General features: G+C 61.0%; 1 protein-coding gene across 2 annotated transcripts; it reads left to right on the plus strand.

Moving 5' to 3' along the window:
- Positions 1-588: 588 nt before the first annotated feature.
- Positions 589-20,405, plus strand: LOC111161667 (transducin like enhancer of split 2). Of its 2 annotated transcripts, none has more exons than XM_022525447.1 (20): positions 589-647; positions 722-819; positions 1,249-1,312; positions 1,714-1,758; positions 3,795-3,857; positions 6,016-6,090; positions 6,313-6,496; positions 6,872-6,891; positions 9,158-9,265; positions 10,460-10,504; positions 11,074-11,223; positions 12,671-12,809; positions 13,807-13,967; positions 14,490-14,566; positions 15,264-15,513; positions 15,822-16,069; positions 16,191-16,338; positions 18,073-18,223; positions 18,740-18,816; positions 20,091-20,405. In XM_022525447.1, exons 1-20 carry the CDS (start codon positions 624-626, stop codon positions 20,196-20,198), a joined length of 2,235 nt encoding a protein of 744 aa, XP_022381155.1. In that variant the 5' UTR covers positions 589-623; the 3' UTR covers positions 20,199-20,405. The 2 variants fall into 2 exon arrangements, with proteins under 2 accessions (XP_022381155.1, XP_022381156.1); XM_022525448.1 differs by having other exon boundaries at positions 6,316-6,496.
- The last annotated feature ends 1,595 nt before the right edge of the window (positions 20,406-22,000 follow it).

Here is a 22,000-nt window from a genome sequence, read left to right on the forward strand (position 1 = left end):
TTCTGACCCTAGCTGCCCCCACCCCATTACGCTGCTCCCCACAGCGGGCCCCCAGGTATTTCTACAATTCCTCGGCTCTCTCTTTGGGGCCCTTTTCGGGAGGGAGGGGGCGGCGACGGGGGGTGGGGATCCGGGCGCGAGCCTCAGTTTCCCCACCGGGCACCGGCCCGGGTGGAGGGGCGGGATGGGTTCCCGGGGGCGCCAGCCGGAGGCGGCGGGGGCGCGGCGGGCGGGCCGGGTGGGCGGGCCGGGGGCGGCGGCGCCACCTTAAGGCGGCTCTGCCCGCGGCTCCCGGCCGAGCCCCGCCGGAGGGAGGCGGCTCCGCGCGGGGCCCGCCGCCCGCGCCTCCGCCGACACCCGGCCGCGGCTCGCGCGACCTTCCGCGCCGGCCCCGTGCGCCCCCCGCCCGGCCCGCGCCCCTCGCGTCCCCGCCCCCCGCGCGCGCTCGGGGGGGGCGCGGGCGCTCCGGGGTCCCGGCCCCGCGCCGCCGCGCCCCCTCCTTTCTCCCGGCGGCCCCCGGCTCTACCCCCTCCCCCGACCCCGCCGCCTCCTCGCCACCCCCCCACCAGCCCCCCTCGGGATCGTCGGGCCCCGGCGGCGCGGGGGGCCTCCGGATCGGCAGGATGTACCCCCAGGGGAGGCACCCGGTGAGTGGGGGGCCCGGGCTGCGCCGGGCGGGGGCGCGGGCGCCCGGGAGCTCAGACCCCAACGTGCCCCCCAGACCCCGCTTCAGTCTGGCCAGCCCTTCAAGTTCTCGATCTTGGAGATCTGCGACCGCATCAAAGAGGAATTTCAGTTTCTTCAGGCTCAGTACCACAGGTGAGGGGGGGGGTGCCCCGCCCCGGGGGACCCGGGAGCTCACCTGGGAGCTCACCTGGGAGCCCCGGGGAGAAGGGCGGGCCGCTGGGGGCCCTCGGGGGCGCAGCCAGGCGGGGGCGGGGCCTCCAGGGAGCCGGGAGGAGGGACGCCCCCCCAGGAGGGAGGGACGGCTTCCGGGTGGAAGGCAGGTGAGGTGCCTGGGGACACTCAGTACTGGGACACTTTGAGCCTGAGAAGGGGCGGGAAGGGACTGGGACCAGGAGGTGGGGCGACGATAGGGAAGTGGGGAGAGGGGAAAGAGCCAAACCCATCGCTTTGGAAAGTGGCCCAGAGGGGGTGTCCCTGTGTCCTTCACAGGGTGGGGTGGGGTGGGGGTAGGGTGGACAGAGGCAGGGCCCAGTGGGACCCCATGCCCCATCTCCTTCCCAGCCTCAAGCTGGAATGTGAGAAGCTGGCCAGTGAGAAGACAGAAATGCAGCGACATTATGTCATGGTGAGGGGTTCATCATTGCCAGGACTGGGCAGTGGGGGGGGTGCTCAGCTGTGAGTAAAAGCGGGAGGGGTGTGAATGCAGCTCACTGCCACTGCCGGCCTCATTTTCCGGGTCTATGAATGGGGCTGGTTGGGATTCCAGGCTGCCTTTACGCCTGCCTTCCCAACTCCTACAAACAATGAGACAAGGATGTCCTCTCTCTCCGTGGGCATCTTTGAGGGGCCAGGGTCTCTGGGCACCCCCCCGTCCCCCTCCCTGCTTCCTCCCCTGGTCTTCCCTTCTGGGCTCCCATGGGGCTGGGAGGCTCTGTGCCCTTCTTTGATTCCCCAGCCTGGGGACTCCTGGAAGACCCAGCATTGGACTGGCCTAGTAGACATTCCCAACTGGCTTTTCCTTTGCAGTACTATGAGATGTCCTACGGGCTCAACATTGAAATGCACAAACAGGTAACTGTGTTAGGGGGTCAGAGTGTCCAGTAGGAAGGGCGAAGGTCTTGAAGGTCCCTTTCAGTTCAGGGAGTCTGATGTTTGGAGATAGATCCTGATGGTCTGAGGTGGACCTCAAGCTTCTGTTGGTGCTTTGAAGGGTGTGACATGGGCCCAAATGCTCTGAGGTTCTGAGATTCTTGTCAGTTTCTGCGTGGGATTCAAGGTTCTAAGTTAGACCAGGAGGTCCTGAAGTGGACTCCAGCTGTTCAAGATCAACTCTGAGATGGGGCGCCCGCATGGTTCAGTCGGTTAAGCATCCGACTCTTTGATTCTCGGCTCAGACCTTATCTTAGGGTCTTGAGTTCAAGCCCCACATTGGGCTCCACACCCAGCACAGAGCCTCCTTAAAAAAAAAAAGAAAGAAAAAAAAAGATTAACCCCAAGAACCTGACATTGACCTCAAGTTTCTCTGAAAGATAAGAGGGGCCCTGAAAGATTGGGAGGTTGATGGACTCTTAGGTTCTGTCCCTTAGGATATGAGAATGATGGGTAGAGCCTAAAACAAGGTGGCTTCCAGGTGGGTGGGAAGGGGAGTGGGTGGGCTGAGAGTGTGGGCTGCCTGAGGGGGTGCCTTTCTGGGTATATATGGGCTCTGTTGGCCCTGGTGTGGGCTGGAGAGGGGTGATCTGGCAGGAGTAGGTTGTGGTCCCATGGGTCCATGAAATAGACCTCCTTACAGGGCCCCGGGTGGTGGTCAGGTGCTAGGGCCCAGTCTCCGCCCTCCCAGTGGGAACTCAAACCCAGTCCAGCACCCCTCCAACCCAAGCACAAGCAAAGCTGACCCCACACACAGCTCGATGTGCTATACCTGTCCCCTTCCCCACCCCACTTCTCTCTGTTTGGTACCCCTGGCCCAGACCCAGTCCCCAGTGAAACCTACAAGTAAAAAGGCATTGTCTCCACTCCACTCCCTATTCTAACACCAAACACGTGGGTTTCTGCACACCAATCAGTTCTCCAGCTCCCACACCAGCAGATGTCCAGCCTGATTGGGACCCTGTGTGCCTGGTTAGCCCAGACCCCAGCTTCAGGGCTCAGTCCCACTGGCCTGTCCTGTTTCAGATACCAAGCAAAAGTCTGGGTCTCTGGACCAAACTTCTGACCACCCAACTCTATGTAAATTGAGGGTTCCCATAATCCCCACCTTGGGCTCAGTCATTTGCCCAAACAGTCCACAGAACTCAGGAAAACAGTTGACTTACTAGGTTACCCACTTATTAGACAGGACGGAGCTCAGAAACAGCCAGACGGAAGAGGGCAGAGGCCAGGCACGGGTCGCACAGCGTCCGTGGCCTCCCTGGGGGCGTCCCCCTCCCAGCACCTCCATACTTGGACCCACCCAAAGCTCTCCACCAACTCTGTTAGGGGTTTTTATGGCGGTCTCACTGCATAGGCCTGAAATCCTCGGCCGCTGGTGATTAACTCCATCCCTCTAATAAAAGCAGGTATGGCTGAAAGGGGGTTACTGAGAGCTGCAAATGACGCCCTCCCCCCACCAGGTCCCTTACCCATCACAGAAATCCCAAGAGTTTTAGGGGCTCTTTGCCAGGACCTGGGGACAAGGAGCGAAAGACGGATTTCTTCTTATGAATCCACCCCTACAAAGCCCCTTCCCGGAGGGTGGTGCGCTGGGGGTCTCTGCCTGGTTGTGGCCCCAGGTTGCAGAGGAGACCCAGAGAGAGCGCCTGTGCCCAGGGGAGACGGCCTGGGAGGGCCACTCCTTTGTTCATGATGACCCCCAGGCCCCTCTGAGTGGGGCGGCTGTGTGGCTGCTTCCCGGGAGTCTGTTGATTGAGTCGCGGCTGGTGGATCTGTCCCCGCCTTCCGGCTCGCGGCTGCCCCGAGCCTCTGCCTCTCCGGCTGCAGCGTCCCCCGTTTGCACCTGCTGGTGACGGCCCCTACCTCCTGGCTCTACTGAGACTTCTTATATCTGGAGTGGAGGGTCTGGACGGAGGGTCACCCCTCCAAGCTTGCTCCCCACTGTTTCCTGCCAGGCTGAGATCGTGAAACGCCTCAGTGGTATCTGTGCTCAGATTATCCCCTTCCTGACCCAGGAGGTGAGTGGGCCCTGCTGGGGCAGAGGGGAGCTGGAGGCTTGGAGGAGGGTGGCCGGCTCAGAGTGGTGGGCACTGGTTCCACTGGGTGGCCCGGGGGGAGGGGGGCACTGGGCTGGAGCAGGGGGCTTCAGGGACCGAGGGGGCTGGTGGCTGAGGGTGAGGACTGGGGTTCCAGCCCTGCCGCCGGGCCTCCTGGGTCCCAGTCCTGGCTGTGTGCCCTTGGCTGCCTGCTTGTCTGTGCCTTTGTGGAGAAGTTTAGACAAATGAACACACAGCAGGGTGATAGTTAAGTAAGCACCCAGTAAAAAGTTAGCCCTTCTGTATGCTCAGTGAAAGCAGCTCGTCACCAAAGGACAAATACTGTCCACTTCCTCCCCCAGGAAGTCCCTGGAGGAGACCCATGGTCCATAGAGACAGAGAGGAGAGGGTGGGAGCCGGAACTGAGGGAGGAGATGGGGATTCAGTGTTTTGGGGGGACAGAGTCTCCATTTGGGGAGGTGGAAAGTTCTGGAGATGGAGGGTGGGGGTGGTCGCAGGACAGCGTGAGTCTGCTTCATGCCGCTGAGCTGTGGCCTTAGAGACAGTGACAGTGACGACTCTTAAATATCCATAACCACAATAATAATTTTAAAAAGATAGAGCCATGGCAGGTGACGTAATAAAGCAGTATGAACACCTCCCTGAATCTTAAAAAAAATGTTAGTCCTTGTAAGAATTCAAGTACCTGCCAGCCTCAGGACCTTTGCACCAGCTGTCCCTGCTTCTGTCTGCAGCATTCTCTCCGTAAGAGGTGTGAGGGCAGGTTCTACTGCAGGAGGGATAACTGGGGGGACCCTCGTTGTGATGGGGAACAGATGCTTATCTCGCTTTGGACCCCACTGAATCTGAGATTTTTCTGAAAGCTTGGGATGGAGGGATATCCCGGCTAGACTGAGACTCTAGAGATGATGTCTGAGGCCAAGGGTAGGGACAAGGACAAGGTGGCTGTGTGAGAACGGCAACATGGGGAGAAAGGAGGATGAAAAGACTAGGAAATGAATAAAGACACACACGTGTGCTCTGGCGACTCCATTCTAGGCCAGGAGTCAGCAAACCGTAGTCCGAGGGCCAAATCCCACCCTCGGTCTGTTTTGTAAATAAGGTTTTATTGGTACACCGTCATGCCCACTCATGTACGCGATCTCTGGGGCAGCGTTCCCCATCAAATGGCAGATAGAAAATCTGCGACAGGCTTGCAATGCTGCAAGTACCTAGTCTGGGACCCTTTACAGAGAAAGTTTACCAACCCTCGGCCTAGGCACACTTGCACATGGGTGTGCCACACACAGCAGCTTCCTGGTAGCCTCTGACAGGTCCTCGGTGGGGACAACACAAGTCCCCAGCCTCGGGAGTGTGCGTAAACAGCCGTATGTCGTGTGTTCCCACGGGAGCTGCCAGCCACGTGTGGGCCCTTGTTATACATTCATCTGTATTTCGATTTCAATATATTAAGTTTCTGTGGACGTTTGTATTAAATTAAATGAAACATTTCGTTCTTCACTTGCACTGGCCACATTTCCAGTGCTCAGTGGCCACGTGTGGCCGGTGGCTCCCTTACCCAGCAACGCAGGTCGGGCACCGTTTGTCATTGCTCCAGGTAGGGAGAGGCAGGAAGAAGGACGACAGGATGGGCAGAGGCACCGGGGGCTCTCGGGGCTGCCCGTTTCTTCTCTTTGACCCGGGTCCTTCAGCTGGTGCTGATTTAGACCGTGGTTCCTTGCCGGGGGGTGCGGCTGCCCCAGGGCATGCTGGGCAGTGTCTGGGACGTGGGTATGGAGTGGGTGGGGGGTCGGGATGCTGCTCGGCCCCCCGCGGCACCCGGGACGCCCCCCAGAGAACGACCCCGCGTCCACAGTGCCCAGGGACGTCCTGATCCTTCGGCCCTGACTTAACGCTGACTGGTTTTCACTGCCCCCTACATGCTTTGTTTCTTTGTCTCTGTGTTTGACTCATGACTTAAAATGGAAAAGGGGAGAGAGGGGAGAGAGACACCAAGTGCTGGGGACAAGGATGGGGGCAGGCAGGGGAGCTGGGGGTCAGAGGGCTCTGCCTGGGAGGCCGGGGGCGGTCAGCAGATGGGGAGCCCGAGCACCCCCTTCCCGGTACCCCCACCTCCCAGCATCAGCAGCAGGTGCTACAGGCCGTGGAGCGGGCCAAGCAGGTGACTGTGGGGGAGCTGAACAGCCTCATCGGGGTGAGTCCCCCCTGCCCTTCCCCTGCCCTGGGGACACCCCACCCCTGGGGCCCTGGCACCCAGTAGGTGCTCAAGCTGGGGGTGCCGGGTGGGCAGCCGGCCTGGGCTCTGGCCTCCCCGGAGACTCTGGGGCTCAGACTCTGTGCGGGCTCTGGGCTGCCCCTGAGGCCAGGGGCACTGCTGGGCTGCGGCCTGGCCCTGGCCCACCCGTCCTCTCTCCAGCAGCAGCAGCTCCAGCCGCTGTCCCACCATGCTCCCCCTGTGCCCCTCACCCCTCGCCCTGCTGGCCTGGTGGGCAGCAGCGCCACGGGGCTGCTGGCCCTGTCCGGAGCACTGGCCGCCCAGGCTCAGCTGGCTGCGGCCGCCAAGGAAGACCGGGCAGGTGGGGAGGCCGAGGGACCCAGAGGTAAGCGGGCAGCACAGAGTGGCAGGGGCTGGGGGCCAAGGGTGGGGAGGGGGACTGGCAGGCCACACTGTCCAGAGCACCAGACTCACCGAAGCGTGAGGGAGTGAATGATAGGGCCTGTAGGGCCCTGGGGGTCAGCTTGACTCCCCAGCAGCTGCGTGTTCTTGGGCGAGTTACCGCCCGTCTCTGGGCATCTATCTGGATGGCTGGGGGGGAGGGACAACCCACTCCTTTGCCAGGGTGTTGGAAAGAGAAGGGAGGTTCTGAGCTGGGGAGAAGGATCTAGAAGCTCTGGAGGGGTGTGCCCTCTGGCACCATGGGCTATGAAACCCTCGTCTTCTCTTCTCTCTCTTTGCCTCTCCTGCAACCTGCCAGTGGAGAGAGCCCCGAGCAGGGTAAGTTGAGGGCTGCGGGGAACTTGGGTGATCTTTGCTTTGTACGGGCACGTGGCTGAAGCTGGTGGTTCTGAGCTGATGCGGTGCTCAGAAGCGGACCCACGTCGGGTCTTTCAGCTGGGCCCCTGGGAGCCTCGTGGTTGTGGGAGGTGCCCCTCAGGCGAGAGTGTTACGGATCGAAAGTTTTCCAGCTCGAGTCTTTTTTTTGCAATGAATACTCGAATGCGGGCGGGCGGCCGCATTCCCCGCAGCCTTCCGTCCGGTCGTGTGTCCATCCTACCTGCAGCAGTAGCTGCCAGACTGCTGCCCGGTAGAGCCTGGGAGTCCTGTGTGGCATTTTTTAAAAAAACTGTTTTCATTTTGGAACAATTATAAATGCACAGGAGGTTGCAGAGAAAAGTCTCTTGGCCCAGCGCCCCCCACGGTGCAGTCTCGCATAAAAACGCAGCATCCGGTGTAGAAAACCACACGCGGTGCAGGCCCCGCAACCGATTCCGCTTCCCGCGTCCTGCCGGCGGATGCTGTTCTGGTGCGCGTGCGCCGGGCGCGTCTACGCAGTTGCGTGACAACCGAGTTTGCACTTGCGGGTTTTCCAGGAGCCCGGTTTAAAAAAGGCAGAGGCTGTGAACTCTGAGTCTGTTCCGCTTAACACCACGTGTCCAGGCTGTCTCAGCCGTCGCGCGCACCAGTTATTGCCGGCCTAGGTCACGCTCTTTTCGTGGTGCCGAAGCTCCAAGATCCAAACGCATTTTGCGCGCAGAGCTCGTCCCAGCTTGCGCCCGCGCCCGGCAGGCACCACCATCCGTGGTGCCCGCGACCGCCTTGAGTCCGCCCTCCGACGGTCCCATTTCACAGATGCGGAGCTGGAGGCCCAGATCTGGAGAACCGCGGTGGGGACACTCCGACTCAGCTGCGCCCGGAGATGGGCGTCTGTCCCTCTCTCTGTTACATGTAAAACGCATGTTCGCACATGTTCAAGTCCAAGACAGGAGGTAGCAGTCTGTGCCCCCGGGGGTCCTGCTTGTTTGACAGAATGTGCTGGAGACCAGGCCTCCCTCTCTCACAGCGATAGCGTGCAGTGGACATCACAGGAACCAATCACTTCTGCAAAGACCCTGTTTTCAGATTAGGCCCCATCTCGAGCTTCTGGCTGGACACGTAACTGTGGGGGATGCTGTCCAACCCAGGAAAGGGACCGTGGCTCCCCCCCGGCTCCCCCATCCAAGTCCCCTTTCCTAAAACGACTCCTGTCCTCAATTTGAAGGGCTGCTTCTCCCCGGTGTCAGGTGTGCCCCACAGGAAAGAGGGGATGTCAGATGAGACATTATGCCCCTGGGGACCCCAGGCCCTGTGTGGGGACATCTGTGGCTCTAGTGACTGGGGGAGCACCAGGCATCGAGGGGATGGGGGGGCAAGATGCTACTCAGCCCCCCAGCGTGCCAGTGGCGGCCCCACAAGGCCGAGGCGAGAGACCCTGGTGTGCGATGTGGGTTTCTGTGTCCTTACACACACGGGCTGGTCCTCCAGAGAGCCCGGGGGGCACTCGCGGCAGGCCGGGCGCTGGCTTAGGTCCTGCCGAGCAGGGAGCCTGATGCGGGGCTTGATACCAGGACCCTGGAATCATGACCTGAGCCCCAGGTGGACCCTCAATGCCTGAGCCACCCAGGCGGCCCTCTTTCTCTCTTTCTGTCTTTCTTTCTTTCTTTCTTTTAACATAATATTTATTTGAGATTTATTTCTTTATTATCAGAGATCGTATTGTTGGCGTGTGTGGGCTGGCTTTGAGTCCTGTCTCGGCTCCTAATTCACTCTACAGCCCTGTCTTCCCTTAGGCTCAGTTTCCCTGTCTGTACCATGGGATTAACAATCACTTGCCCACAAGCTTGCTGTGGGGAAGCCTGCTTCTCCCTCTCCCACTCCCCCTGCTTGTGTTCCTTCTCTCACTATCTCTCTCTCTCTCTGTCAAATAAATAAATAAAATCTTTAAAAGAAAGAAAGAAAGTTGAGACGTGGCAACGTGGAAAGCTGGCCACATGTGTCACTGAAATAAAGCAAGCACAGCGCGTGGCCGTGGACTTGGCCTTTCTCTAAGTCAAGGGCTTAACATCGAGTCCAGCCTTGGAAGGTCCCATTTCCCAGATGGGGAAGCTTGAGGCACAGATCCTCATAACAGTGTTGGGGACCCCCAGTCTTGGCTCAGCCAGGATGGAGTCTGGGGCCCCAGGAGCCTGACCCTTCGTCCCACCCAGCTCTCATCTCTCTGCAGAGCGCGTCCCCCTCACCCCCTGAGAGTGTGGTGGAAGAGGAGCGACCGGGTGGCCCAGGGGGCAGTGGGAAGCAGCGACCTGAGGACAAGGATCTATCGGGACCTTATGTAAGTGGGGGGCAAGCAGAAGACTGGGTGGGCCCTCAGTCTGGCTCCTTAGAGCCTCCCAGAGCCCAGCTCTGGCCACGACTCTCACTCTGCAGCCTTCCATAGCTCCCCATTGCCGGGGAAGCCCTGTGGGGCCAGGGAAGCCCAGCTCTGGTTGCTGTGTCTCTGTAGCCTCGGGACCGGGCATCGGGACTGGGCATCCGTTTTCCCACCTCCTGGCTTTGGCCCAGCCTGTCTACAATTCCCCCTCCCCCTGCCTCTCTGTGAGGCCCAGAGTGCTCTCTGCTGCAGGGGGCTGTCCCGGGCCCAGACCCCCTCCCTCACTGGAGGAGCACTGCACCTGTACTTTCTGCCTCTAGCACCCAGGGCCCCTGCTGAAATGTGGGGGCTGGGACTGCGGCTGGCAAGGAGACACTTATCCCATCTGTAGGGACAGCTTCACCCTGGTCCCAGCCGCCTGTCAGGCCCAGTCTCGGCCAGAGCTGCCTTTGGTCTTCAACCATCATAACAGCTTGTTCTATGTGTCAGCAACTCCTTCTGTCTTAAAGAAGAGAACTGGGGGTGGTTGGGCGGAGCGGTTAAAGAAACACCCCCCTGCTGGGAAGATGCGGCCTTCCGACAGGCTTTGGTCTTCCCTTGCTTCTCAGCTAGACCAGAGGGTGACCCCAGACAGCACTGTTTCTCCCAAGGGCGATGGGGAGCAGCCGCAGAAGGAGGTAGAATAATTGTGGGGACAGGTGTTAAGAAAATCCCTCCGGGGCAAGCTTGGAGGACTTCCTGGAGAGGGCAAGGCTGAAGGCCAGGAGAAAGGAGGGGTGAGGTCTCTGGCGGATGGGTAGACAAGACAGACCATCCTGACAGGTGTGGATGAGTCCTGGTCTCTGGCTTTCCCCTCCCTGCACGAGCAGGAAACTGAGACCCAGGGAGGGCTGGGGGGGGCGCTCAGGGCCCCCCAGCTCCATCCCCCTCGTTTTTCTCCACGAGGGACCCCCCCTTCCCCTCCCTCCCACCTCCCCGCTGCACCTGGGCAAATGGCAGCCTTCTTTCTAAACCAAGCCAATGGGCCTCTGAAGCCCTGGACTCCTGATCAGACGGGGCTGGCCCTGTGTACACCCCCGCCCCCGAGAATGAGTCAGAGGCCGTGGAGCAGGGGCACGGCCAGGGTAAGCTCCCCTCCGCCCCGTATCCCCCCAGGAGAGCGATGAAGACAAGAGTGACTACAACCTGGTGGTGGACGAGGTGAGCCGGGGTCCGACCTCTGACTTCCGGGACTTGGAGGTCGGGGCACAGCGAGCAGTAGGTTTTCCTGAGTGCTGGGGGGCCCAGGGGGAAGGAAGGGTCCTGCCCCCATCCCCCCGTGGACGGCTGGGATGAGGGTGGCATGGGAGAAGGGGAGTAGGAGATAGGGAGACACCTCAGGCCGACCTCCTCTCCATAGTGCAGGTGGGGAAACTGAGGCCCAGAGGACCCTGGGGATGGGCAGCAGAAGTGACTTTAAGCCCTGGCTCACTGTGTGACTGGGGGAGTGTGCCCCCTCCTGTGGTCTCACTTTTCCCCATCTGTTCGAGGCGGGTGGCAAAAGCAAGTCCTGACGTAGCCGCGGCTCTGTGTGCTTATGGGCTGGGAACTATCAGTCCCATTTTACAGATGAGTAAAGTAAGGCATGGAGCCAGGGGGATCATAATCCTCTCAAGGTGGACCGTAGGTGCCCAGTCTGGAGTGTGGGATGGGGTTTGGGAGGGGTATAGAGAGGGGCTCTCCTCCTTCACCCACTTCATCTCCACTTAACGTCACCTTGTCGAACCCAGGACCAACCCTCGGAGCCCCCCAGCCCAGCTACCACCCCATGTGGAAAGGCACCCATGTGCGTCCCTGCCCGTCGGGACCTCGTGGACAGTCCAGCGTCCTTGGCCTCCAGCCTCGGCTCCCCACTCCCCAGAGCCAAGGAGCTTGTCCTGGTAAGGAGCAGGGGAGGCCTTGAAACTCACTTTGTTCATCCTGGGGACCTGGAAACAGATGCCACCATGCTGGATACAGAGTGGACAGAAAGCAGCCTGGCTCAGATTCTTTGCCACCTTCTGAAACACCGCCTCTCCTCTATCTGAGTGTCTTTCCCAAGTGGACTGGCGCTGTGGGTAGGAAGAGACCACTCACCGTCTTGTAGAGAAGCCAGGCATCTCTCGCAAGAACTAGAAAGCCCCCTGGAGATGAACACAGGGAGCTGGAGGAGGGAGGCTCTCTCGAGGGCCACTCCAGCCCCCCGAGTGTTAAAGTCTTTGCCAGGCGCTGGAGACACACCAGCCCCACCTGAGCTGCCGTCCCTGTCCCCAGAGGCAAGAGGATTACTATGGGAACAATCTTGTCAGTGCCAGCTGTAGGACCCCCCCTCCACAAAGAGCTCCCCCACAACGTTCACAGTTGGGGTCCGTTTGTCCCACCCCCTCCCTCCCCCAAATCTTCCCCAGACCCCTGCCCTGCACTTACCCAGACAGTGTGTCGGTTTCTAGGCCTCCCCTCCCAGCAGGTTGCTATGGCAACCACAGAGGCTGGGGCTCCCGAGGCATCTTCGGTGACCTCCTCCACTCCAGGAGACCAGAGGGGGAGGGGCAGCTCTGTTCTCCCAGAGAAGCGCCCCCCCCCCAGGCCTCCCTGTCCCACGTGGTCACCACCCACACCCCATCGTGGGTGTGCGCCTGTGGCGGGCACAAAATGTGGGATTGTCTAGTGGAAAGAGGGGACAAGGTTGGGAAGTTCTTGAAAGGCCAAGGAGGTGCAGCAGAAAGAGGGCGGAGGGGGGAGCTGGTCCCTGAAGGCCAGCTTCCCCTCCAGAGAGACAGCTGCGGGGCGGGGTGGGGGTGGGGTGGGGTGGGAGGAGGCACACCCCGACCCTTGGACCCTTGGGAGCAGGTGGGGGGCCGGGCATCTGTACTGGGTGCTGGTCCTTCATCCAGGAGCTCATCTGCCCCCCCCCCCGGGAGTTTCCCATTCCTTGTCCCCAGAGGACGGGACAACCTCCTGACTTCCTGTCCCCCTCTCCCTGCAGGCGTGCCCCTGCTCAAGGCCAGTCTACACCTGCACTCCTCACTGGGTATCTTACTATACAGGAGCACAGCCTGGCAGCGGGTGCCGGCTCCCCTCCCCGGCCTGTGAGCCGCCCTGTGGGCAGATGCCCGCCCCTTCTGCTCAGACGTGCACCTGGTGCTCCCATGTGCAGACCCTCACCTGTCCCCGTGTTCAGGGGACCAGCCGAGGGGCCCGCACCCCTGAAACCACAGAGGGGCGCTGCTTGGTGCCCTGGCCTAGCGGGGATATACCCACTCTCTCCTCTCACCTAGTTTCTCACCCCCTCGTGGGCTGCAAGGCGCCAGGTGCCAGGGGGCCCTCAGTCCTGACCTTTCTCCCCAGAACGACCTTCCCGCCAGCACTCCTGCCCCCAAGTCCTGCGACTCCTCCCCGCCCCAGGATGCATCCACCCCCGGGCCCAGCTCAGCCGGGCACCTCCGCCAGCTCGCCGCCAAGCCAGCGCCTTGCACGGACAGTGTTGGTGAGCGTCTGCTGGGGCCTGTCAAAACAGGTCTCTTCTGGCGGGGGTGGGGGGGTTGTTCTAGAAAATGGTAGGGAGTGGGGGAAGCAGGAGGTTTGAATCCAGCTCGGGCATGGCCTTGGCCCTTTCCATGCCTCTGAGCCCAACACTGACTCCCTCTGGACCTCTCTCTCCTTACGGTCTTGGGTTGACAGGTGGGGAAGCTGACGCCTAGAGGGGAAGTGATTTACTCAAGAGCTTTAGCCTAGTGAGCCCTGGCAAGACGGGCTTCGGAGTCAGGCCGCCTTGGGGTTGAGGCCAGCCTTGGCTACTCAGCAGCTGTGTGACCGTGGGCAAGTGGCTCAACCTTTCTGAGCTTCAGGTTCCCCATCGTTAATGTCGGGATGACCATGTTCCCCTTTTCTGTCTTATGGCCCTGGAGCCTGCCCTCGAGATGCTCCTAGATAGTGGGGAAGGAGACCCAGACCCCAAAACTGGCCGTCCTGTGTGATTGTGGCTAGGGTAGAGGGAGGGAAGGTTAGAGGTGAGGGGTGGGGTGAGGAGGCTCAGTGATGTTCTTGAGATATGGTTGGACATTGGGTCTAGGTTCTTGGTTTTTAAAAAAAAATTCTTTTAAAGATTCTATTTATTTATTTGACAGAGAGAGAGACAGTGAGAGAGGGCACACAAGCAGGGGGAGTGAGAGAGGGAGAAGCAGGCTTCCTGGATCCCAGGACCCTGAGATCGTGACCTAAGCCAAAGGCAGACGGCTAACAACTGAGCCACCCAGGCGCCCCTGGGTCTAGGTTTTGAAGGGTGAGTAGGAGTTTAGCCGCTGAGGAAGGAAAGGGAACAGCATGTCAGCCAGAGGGAACAATATATTCTCAAACATGTGGAAACATGAGAGGCTGTGGTGGATGCCGGACCAGAGCACAGCAGCCCCGAATGACCAGCCAAGGCTGTGGAAGGCGGGATCTGGGCCCGAGGTGTCTGAAGACCTTTGTCTCTTCTTGCTCAGCCCTGCGGAGCCCCCTCACGCTGTCTAGTCCCTTCACCACGTCCTTCAGCCTGAGCTCCCACAGCGCCCTTAATGGGGACCTCTCTGTACCCAGCTCCTACGTCAGCCTCCACCTGTCCCCCCAGGTCAGCGGCTCTGTAGTGTATGGACGGTCCCCCATGGTGAGTCCTTGGCGTGGGGGCACCAGGAGGTACCAGCAGGGTGCAGGGGCTGGGGGCCAGGACGAGAAACCACTTACGTAAGGAAGACAAGGGAATAGGAAAAGGGATGGGAATCTGGCTTAGCAAGTCAATGTGCATGTGGGGAGCTGATCTGAGGGTCTCAGTAGCCCGCAAGCTTCATACAGAGAAGCACCTATAACCGGCAGAGGCAACAGTGACTATGCTGCCTTGTAAGGAGCAGAGAGCCCCAGCCACAGGGCTGAGGGTCCCATTCAGGGTCCTTATGACTCTGCGGTTCTAGGATTCCCTGGGCAGAGACTCTGGGGTTCCCGCAAGTGAAAGCCTCCGCTCTCCTAGCTGCAGTGTGGGTGGAGGACAGAGCATCTCTGGCCTTCTGGGGAGGGGCGCATGAACAGATTGGGGTCCTCTGATAAACGGAGAAGTATGGCAGGTGAGCTTGGGGGATGGCACAGGTGGGCTGGAGTCTCCTGACCCGTGACACCCCCTCTGGCATTTTGGCAGATGGCATTTGAGTGTCATCCGCATCTCCGAGGGTCGTCCATCTCCTCCTCCCTGCCCACTATCCCTGGCGGAAAGCCGTGAGTATTGGCTCAGGGCCCCCATTGTGGGGTGGGGGCTGGGGTTCCCCAGCTGCCTTTCCGGAAGGTCTCTTTGAGCAGCTCTCTGGAGAGAGAGGTGTGTAACAAGCCAAATGGAGACCACTCTCTCTCAACGGGAGGGGAGGGATTTTGCCCTGCCCCCGCCCCAGCCCAGGACATTTGGCACTTCTGGTGATATTTGTGGTTGCCACACCCACGTCTGACCCCTAGTGGGTGGGGGCCGGGGGTACGGCTGCCCACCCTGCAGTGCGTGGACCCAGAGATGGAACCAGCCCTGAGTACCCAGAACTTTCTGCAGCGGTGGGAATGCTCTGGACGTACAGCTGTCCAGTGATTGCCATCGCTGCCGGCCACCTGTGGCTTTTGCCATGGAGGAACTGAAGTTGTACATGTACTGACATTTGATTGGCCCCTGTGGCTGGTGGCTACCCCTGGGTCCCATTCTCTGGAGCTCTCCCAGCATCTCCCTGGGTCCCCTCTACGCAGCACTTACTCTGCACCGGGCGAGGGCTAGGACTCCCCCTCTCTTGTACCGCGCTGTTGGGTCACCGGTGATCACGGGGTTCCTTCCCCAAACGCAGGGGGGCACCGGGCAGTGGGAGGGAGGCGGGGGCGAGGGCGCGGCGAGCGGGCCGCTCCCCCGCATCACGGCTGTCCTCCTGCTCCTGAGGCGCAGGGCCTACTCCTTCCACGTGTCCGCCGACGGGCAGATGCAGCCGGTGCCCTTCCCCTCGGACGCGCTGGTGGGCGCGGGCATCCCGCGGCACGCGCGGCAGCTGCACACGCTGGCGCACGGCGAGGTGGTCTGCGCCGTCACCATCAGCGGCTCCACGCAGCACGTGTACACGGGCGGCAAGGGCTGCGTCAAAGTGTGGGACGTGGGGCAGCCGGGCGCCAAGACCCCGGTGGCGCAGCTCGACTGCCTGGTGAGGGCGGGGCCCGCCGTCTGGGGGCGGGGCTTGACCGATGGGGCGGAGCCCGGGAGTCTGCGGGGGACGGGGGCGTGGCTCGTCCGGCGGAGGCGGGGCTCGTGGGCCAGGCGGGGCGGGGCTCGTCCGGTGGAGGCAGGGCTCGCGGGTCAGACGGGGCGTGGCTCGTCTGGCGGAGGCGGGGCTCGCGGGCCAGACCGGGGCGGGACCCGCAGCCTCGGAGAGCCGACCTGGCGCGGGCCACCAGGAGGCCGGGCGGGAGGGCCAGGCCTACACCCTCGCCTGTCGCCTGTCTTCCGTCCCAGAACCGGGACAACTACATTCGTTCCTGCAAGCTGCTGCCCGACGGCCGGAGTCTGATCGTGGGAGGCGAGGCCAGCACCTTGTCCATCTGGGACCTGGCGGCGCCCACCCCGCGCATCAAGGCCGAGCTGACTTCCTCGGCTCCCGCCTGCTACGCCCTGGCGGTCAGCCCCGACGCCAAGGTCTGCTTTTCCTGCTGCAGCGACGGCAACATCGTGGTCTGGGACCTGCAGAACCAGACCATGGTCAGGTGGGCATCGCGACCCTCCACACACACACACACACCCGCCTTGGCTTGTACGCTGTGGGGGGCAGAGGAGTGCCCGGGGAGGGCCCCACTCCTCGAAGGACCCTGGCCCTTCTCCCTGCAGGCAGTTCCAGGGCCACACCGACGGCGCCAGTTGCATCGACATTTCCGACTACGGCACTCGGCTCTGGACGGGGGGTCTGGACAACACGGTGCGCTGCTGGGACCTGCGGGAGGGCCGCCAGCTGCAGCAGCACGACTTCAGCTCCCAGGTGCTGCAGTGGGTTGGCTGGGAGGGTCATAGAAGTTTCAGGAATCCGGAGACCCCTCCTCCCCACCCAAGGCACTCATTTCCACAGGCCGAGTGGGACCAAAGGCCTGCTGTCTGTCCTTCGGACAGATCCACAGGCCTTCCCCCTAAATTCTCCAGGGACAGAGGGAAGCACAAAGGAACTGATTGATTTTTAAGCTGTGGGCCTACTAAGACCCTCAGATCGTTTTCCCAGATGCTTGTGCCAAGCCACTCCCCCATTCCTTCCGTTCTCCTCCTGGCCTTCAATCTCTTGGCCCTACCAAGAGTGTCTGACCACCCCTGGGGCTCGCCATAGGGAAGCCACTGATCGGGGGGACAGGTAGAGGTTGACATGGGAGTTGGGCAGAGAGGTTTCTGTTGACGGCATCGTGGGCGTCCAGGCTGAACGATGTGGTGAAGGGGCCGAACAGAACCAGGGGGCTCCTCAGGGCTGAGCAGAGTCACCCAGATCCTCTCTCCCCCTGCCTTGGGGGCAGGGCGTCAGCTCATTGGCCTGACATTTAAGGCCTCCATGCTCTAGTCTCAGGCACAGCATGCCCTGCCACACCTCGACCTCTCTTCTGACAGCTGGTTCCCTCTAGCTGACATGCATTCCTGTTCCTTTTGCCAAATGGGTGAGCTCCTACTCATACTTCAAAACCCATCTCCATTTTACCCCCTTCCTTGAAGACTGGGGGTAGCTAACTCCCAAACTCCTTTGGTTCTACCTTCTCTTCTCTTCAGCTTGAAAGTTGCTTTGATAAGGAAGTCAGGGTGCAGGGGGACATATCCATCCCTCGTCCCTGAGACTTAGATGGGAGGTTCTCTGGGGATCCCATGGTGAGTGTCACCCATCCCGTGGAGTCCCCTGTCTTTTAGTTAGTTAGTTATTTGACAGAGAGAGAGAGAGAGAGAGAGATCACTAGTAGGCAGAGAGGCAGGCAGAGAGGCGGGGGAAGCAGGCTCCCTCCTGAGCAGAGAGCCTGGTGTGGGACTCGATCCCAAGACCCTGAGATGACCTGAGCTGAAGGCAGAGGCTTAACCCACTGAGCCACCCACGTGCCCCGCCCCCTGTCTTTATACAGGAACACTTCTATATGGCCAGGAAAGAAGTTGTAAGCCCTCCCAGTCTTCTCTCTGCTCTCAGTTTATGGTTCCTCCCACAAGTGTCCTCTCAGTAAGACTTTGAGAAGTTTCTGGGGGGAACAGGGCCTTATACCCCCCTGTGCCTCACTTGGCCTTGGGCACGGCAGGGTGAGGCCACTGAGCTCTTCCAGCTCAAAGTCAGAGGACGCGTTGGCAGGCGGGGAGAGCTCCAAGCTGGGAGTCCGAAGGCCCCGATCCTTTACGGATCCATGACCTTGAGCTTGCTGGGGTCTCAGCTTGCTTCCACCATCTGCTCGCGGGGGCGCGGGGGGCGGGGGGGACACGACGACTGTCCTCGCCCGGCTTCATGCTCTCCCCACTTCCCTCCCTCCCAGAGCTGTTGTGCGTTCGGAGCAGATAATGGATGTGAGGCCCCAGGGTTCCGTGTAATTCTGATTAATATTAATGATTCGACACGCAGTTGCCTGCTGCGTTCCAGGCCCTGGGCCAGCTGCCTCTCCGTGCGGGGCTGCGGCGAGAGAGCACTGGACCTCTCCCCTCCCCTCCTGGGCGTCCTCCACCATCTGAAGGGGCTTCTGATCGCCCCTCTTCCCTCTGCATCCCCCAGATCTTCTCCCTGGGCCACTGCCCCAACCAGGACTGGCTGGCCGTGGGCATGGAGAGCAGCAACGTGGAGGTTTTGCACGTCCGCAAGCCCGAGAAGTACCAGCTGCACCTGCACGAGAGCTGCGTGCTCGCCCTCAAATTTGCCTCCTGCGGTGGGTCTTCGGGCTTGGGCAGGGCTCCAGGGCGCTGGGGCGGGCTTGCCAACACCAGCACACCACAGACAGCCCACATGGCCAAACGCAGGATGCCGGTAGGATTTGAGTCTTAGCAGATCATTTGTTAGTTTAAGTTTTTCCCAAGTATCGCACTTGTCTGTTCGCACAAATAGATCCTAAACTGTGCGTGAGATATACTTACACTTGAAAAAAAAAAAAAAGCCAAATGATTTTTAGTGTAAGTATGTCCTGAGGATTGCCCAGGACACACACATACGCTAAAAATAAATAATAAATCGTAAGATACGGCGCATCTGTAATGAAAGCGATTTATGATTTTTTTCCGGAGATTTAAGCGTAACCGGACATCCCAGATTTTATCCGGCCGCCCTCTCCTGGGGGCCACCCCTGCTCAAAGGCCAGGTGGAGCCCCGGGGGGCCCAGTGTTCCCCCGCCAGAAAGGGAGCAGCCAGCCCCCGGTCGTCTTCAACACGCCCCGCCTCCCTTCCCCAGGGCGCTGGTTTGTGAGCACCGGGAAGGACAACCTGCTGAACGCCTGGAGGACGCCGTACGGGGCCAGCATTTTCCAGGTAGCACAGCGTCGGGCGGGCAGGCAGCGCCGGGCAGGTCGCCACGCGCCTGGGGCCCCAGGGTGGCCTCGTTGGGGGGGCAAACCGGAGAACTTCCCCGGGTCCTCCCATCCGTCCTCCCACGCCAGCCCCAGCCAGCAGGCACTAAGGCAGGGTCTGCGCACTGGCCCGCGGGCCGTATCTGCCTGCAGCCTGGGTTCTTTTTTTTTGTTTTTAATTATTTGTGTACTTAACTTTTTAAGACGTAAAATTTGCCATCTTAGCCATTTCAAGTGTACTGTTGAGTGGCACTAAGTGCATAGGCACCATCCTGCAGCCACCCCCACCACCCGTTTCCAGAACTTTCCATCCCCCCACACGGAGACTCTGTCCCCACGAAGCACGGACTCCCCACCCCTGCCCCAGCCCTGCCTCCCACCCTCTCCTCTCTGGTCTGTGTGGACGGGACTCCTCTGGGGCCCTCCCGGGAGTGGGGTCCTGCGGGACGAGAGCTTCTGGGTCTGGCCGCTCTCACTGAGCCCCGTGTCCTCGGGGTCCCTCCGCGTGATGGCAGGGGTCAGGGTCCTTCCCTTCCTGAGGCTGGACGGTGTTTCCGCGTGGGGACAGACCTAGCGGTGTTTATCTGTCTACCTGTCGATGGAAACATAGCACTTGCAGGCTCAAAACTGTCCACATCCTCACCGACACTTAGTGTGTCTTTTTTGGTCCCAGCCATCCTAGTGGGTATGGGGGGACTTCTACATTTTTTAAGGGCAGGAAAACAAAAGGGGAATCATGTGACACAGATTTGGCCTCTGGACTTGCTGGCTAGAGATGGATCTGGACCAGCCTGAGAACTTCGTGCTGGGCCCTTTCAGGGAAGGTTCGGCGCCACTGGTCATTGTGCCGTGAGCGTTAGCTGGCCCTCTGCAGTGCTGTGTGGCCTCAAGCCCACTGCCCACGCTCTCTGAGCTTCCTCCAAAGGGGCAGGGCTGCAGTTCCATCCCTCTCGGGGTCAAGAACACAGAGGTCCTGCCCTTCCCAGGAGCACTGTCACCTGTCCAGAGGCTCGATTCTAGTGGACCTTCTTCCGGAAACATGTGTCATCCTCCTTTCCCCCAACTGGGAGAGTCCTGGCGCCCCACCATGGGCTCCTGTGTCCCGTGTCCCGTCTTGGCCCCGGCTCATCCTTGCGGGCAGGCTCTTACCCAGTCGCCCTGCCTCTTCCCTCTGAACATTGTGCAGGGCCCCGTCTCACCTCCCCCTTCTCGCCCTCTCCCCGTCCCTGCCCACAGTCCAAGGAATCATCCTCCGTGCTGAGCTGTGACATCTCTGGAAATAACAAGTACATTGTGACAGGCTCAGGGGACAAGAAGGCCACCGTGTATGAGGTGGTCTACTGAGACCCCCCGCCATCTCCCAGCACCCCTGGCCCTGCTCCTGGGGAAGGGGCATCCTGGACAGAGACCCCGACACCCCCTCTCCATTCATACCTGTGAGTGCTAAGTCTCGTCTGCCCTCTGGCTGACTCCCTCCCACCTTCCCTTGCTGGACGTGGGGCTGGATGGGCAGGTGCACTTTGGGGAAATAAATGTATTTATCACAACTGCCTTTCTCTCTTGGGCTGGAGAGCCAGCGACTATGGCTTTTCTCGCACACCGTTACTGGGGAGGGGTGAGTGGCTGCGGGTGAGTGGCTCTCCTCCTCTCGGCCTCCCGTTCCTTTCCTGGATGATGAAGGAACCGGTCCTGCCTCAGCGCGGGGTGCGCCGTGAGCAGCTGGCGTGGTACAGGGCAGCACGGCTTAAGGGACAGCCGCGGACCTCCGTGGCTGAACACAATGGACCCTGATCGCTCACTCTTGTCTCCGGGCTGGTGGGGCTCGGCTCCCGGTAGACACCCGGGGCTCCAGGATGGTGGACTTTCTGCCGTCACGACATACAGCTTGGGGGTCTAGCGTCACAGGGGGAGGAAGTCACACAGGCGCTCGGGGCTCTGGCCCCAGAGAGAGCTGCCTGGATCTCTTACTGGCCGCTCTCTGGACAGAGTCCTCCCAAGACGCTGCACACGTACAAGGGGCCGTGGAACATAGGGGAGCACATGGCTCTTGGGGTGCTTGCCTTGGAGACCCCCGGATGATTCCAGGCCCACCCTGAGGGGCTGAGCGAAGCCCACGGTCCCAGAGGAGGGGACGGTGAGTGAGAGCTGACCCGGAGAACGGCCATTGTGGGGGTCGTGCAGGTCCGTGTAGGAACAGAGGGAGCGGCAAAGGCGTGGAGAGGAGGAGTGCGGCCGGCCGGGTGGAAACCAGGCGGGCCGGGTACTCCTCCTCCTGGAACAAGGGGCCAGCCTGGGGGCACGGTCAGCGGGAGGCCAGGAGCCAGCAGGGGCGGGGGGGGGGGGGGGGGGGGGGGTTGCCAGTGGGGGGGGGGCGGGGGTCCGGGGGCACACGGAGCAGAGCCATATACTCGGGTCTGTGTTCTGGAAGCTCCTGTGAGCCTGGGCCGCAGTGGAGGGGCTGGGTGTGAAGCCGGGATGCTGCTGGGAACCTCCCGGACGGAGATGGGAGATGGTGGGGACCCCAGAGGAAACAAGTCACACTCAGGTGGAGTTTTGGAGACACTCTTTGAGGAGAGGGTAATTCTCTGGGTAGAGAAAGCAGAGCGGTGGGCACCTTCTGGGACACCTCTCCTGGAGGGACAGGTAAGCAAAGGTGTGAGAGCCGCCCAGCACAGAGAGGCTGGATGAGAAGCTGTCAGCGACCCTCTCCTGCAGGGCACTGCCGACACTGGGACCCATCACTCTCTGGGGGGTGGGGGGAGAAACGTCCCGGGCACTGGGGGGCCAAGCAGCACCCCTCTAAAGTCATGATGACCAGTGTCCACAGACATTGCCACGTGTCTCCCCTGAGGGATGGGTTCACCCCCAGGTGAGATGCACCTGGGTATCTTGGGAAGGGGGGGACCCCATCCCTGGATCGGAAACCCCCTCTCTGGGAGGTGAGGGGGATGAGCTCAGTGGGACAGGGAAATTGGTGCATGGGCACCCCCACTCCCAACAGGGGTCCGCGGCTCGAGGAGAGTCTCTGTGTGTGTGGGCTCCGGGCTGGGAGACCCAGCCGGCCAAGTCCTCCCAAACCGCTACAGGATGGGCGGGCGGCAGGAAAGGACGCACCCAGACCCACTCTGCTTCTTCGAACTGCTTTA

The sequence above is a fragment of the Enhydra lutris genome, unplaced genomic scaffold (assembly GCF_002288905.1).
Source record: "Enhydra lutris kenyoni isolate GAN:26980312 unplaced genomic scaffold, ASM228890v2 scaffoldscaffold86, whole genome shotgun sequence".
Taxonomy (NCBI): domain Eukaryota; kingdom Metazoa; phylum Chordata; class Mammalia; order Carnivora; family Mustelidae; genus Enhydra; species Enhydra lutris.

What these genes read in the sequence shown, in the direction of transcription:
- LOC111161667 (XM_022525447.1), top strand. Translation starts at nt 624, where the DNA reads ATGTACCCCCAGGGGAGGCACCCG. An exon ending in AGGATCTATCGGGACCTTAT is followed by an intron (nt 9,266 to 10,459) that starts GTAAGTGGGGGG and finishes GTATCCCCCCAG; the next exon opens with GAGAGCGATGAAGACAAGAG. An exon ending in GCCTTGCACGGACAGTGTTG is followed by an intron (nt 12,810 to 13,806) that starts GTGAGCGTCTGC and finishes CTTCTTGCTCAG; the next exon opens with CCCTGCGGAGCCCCCTCACG.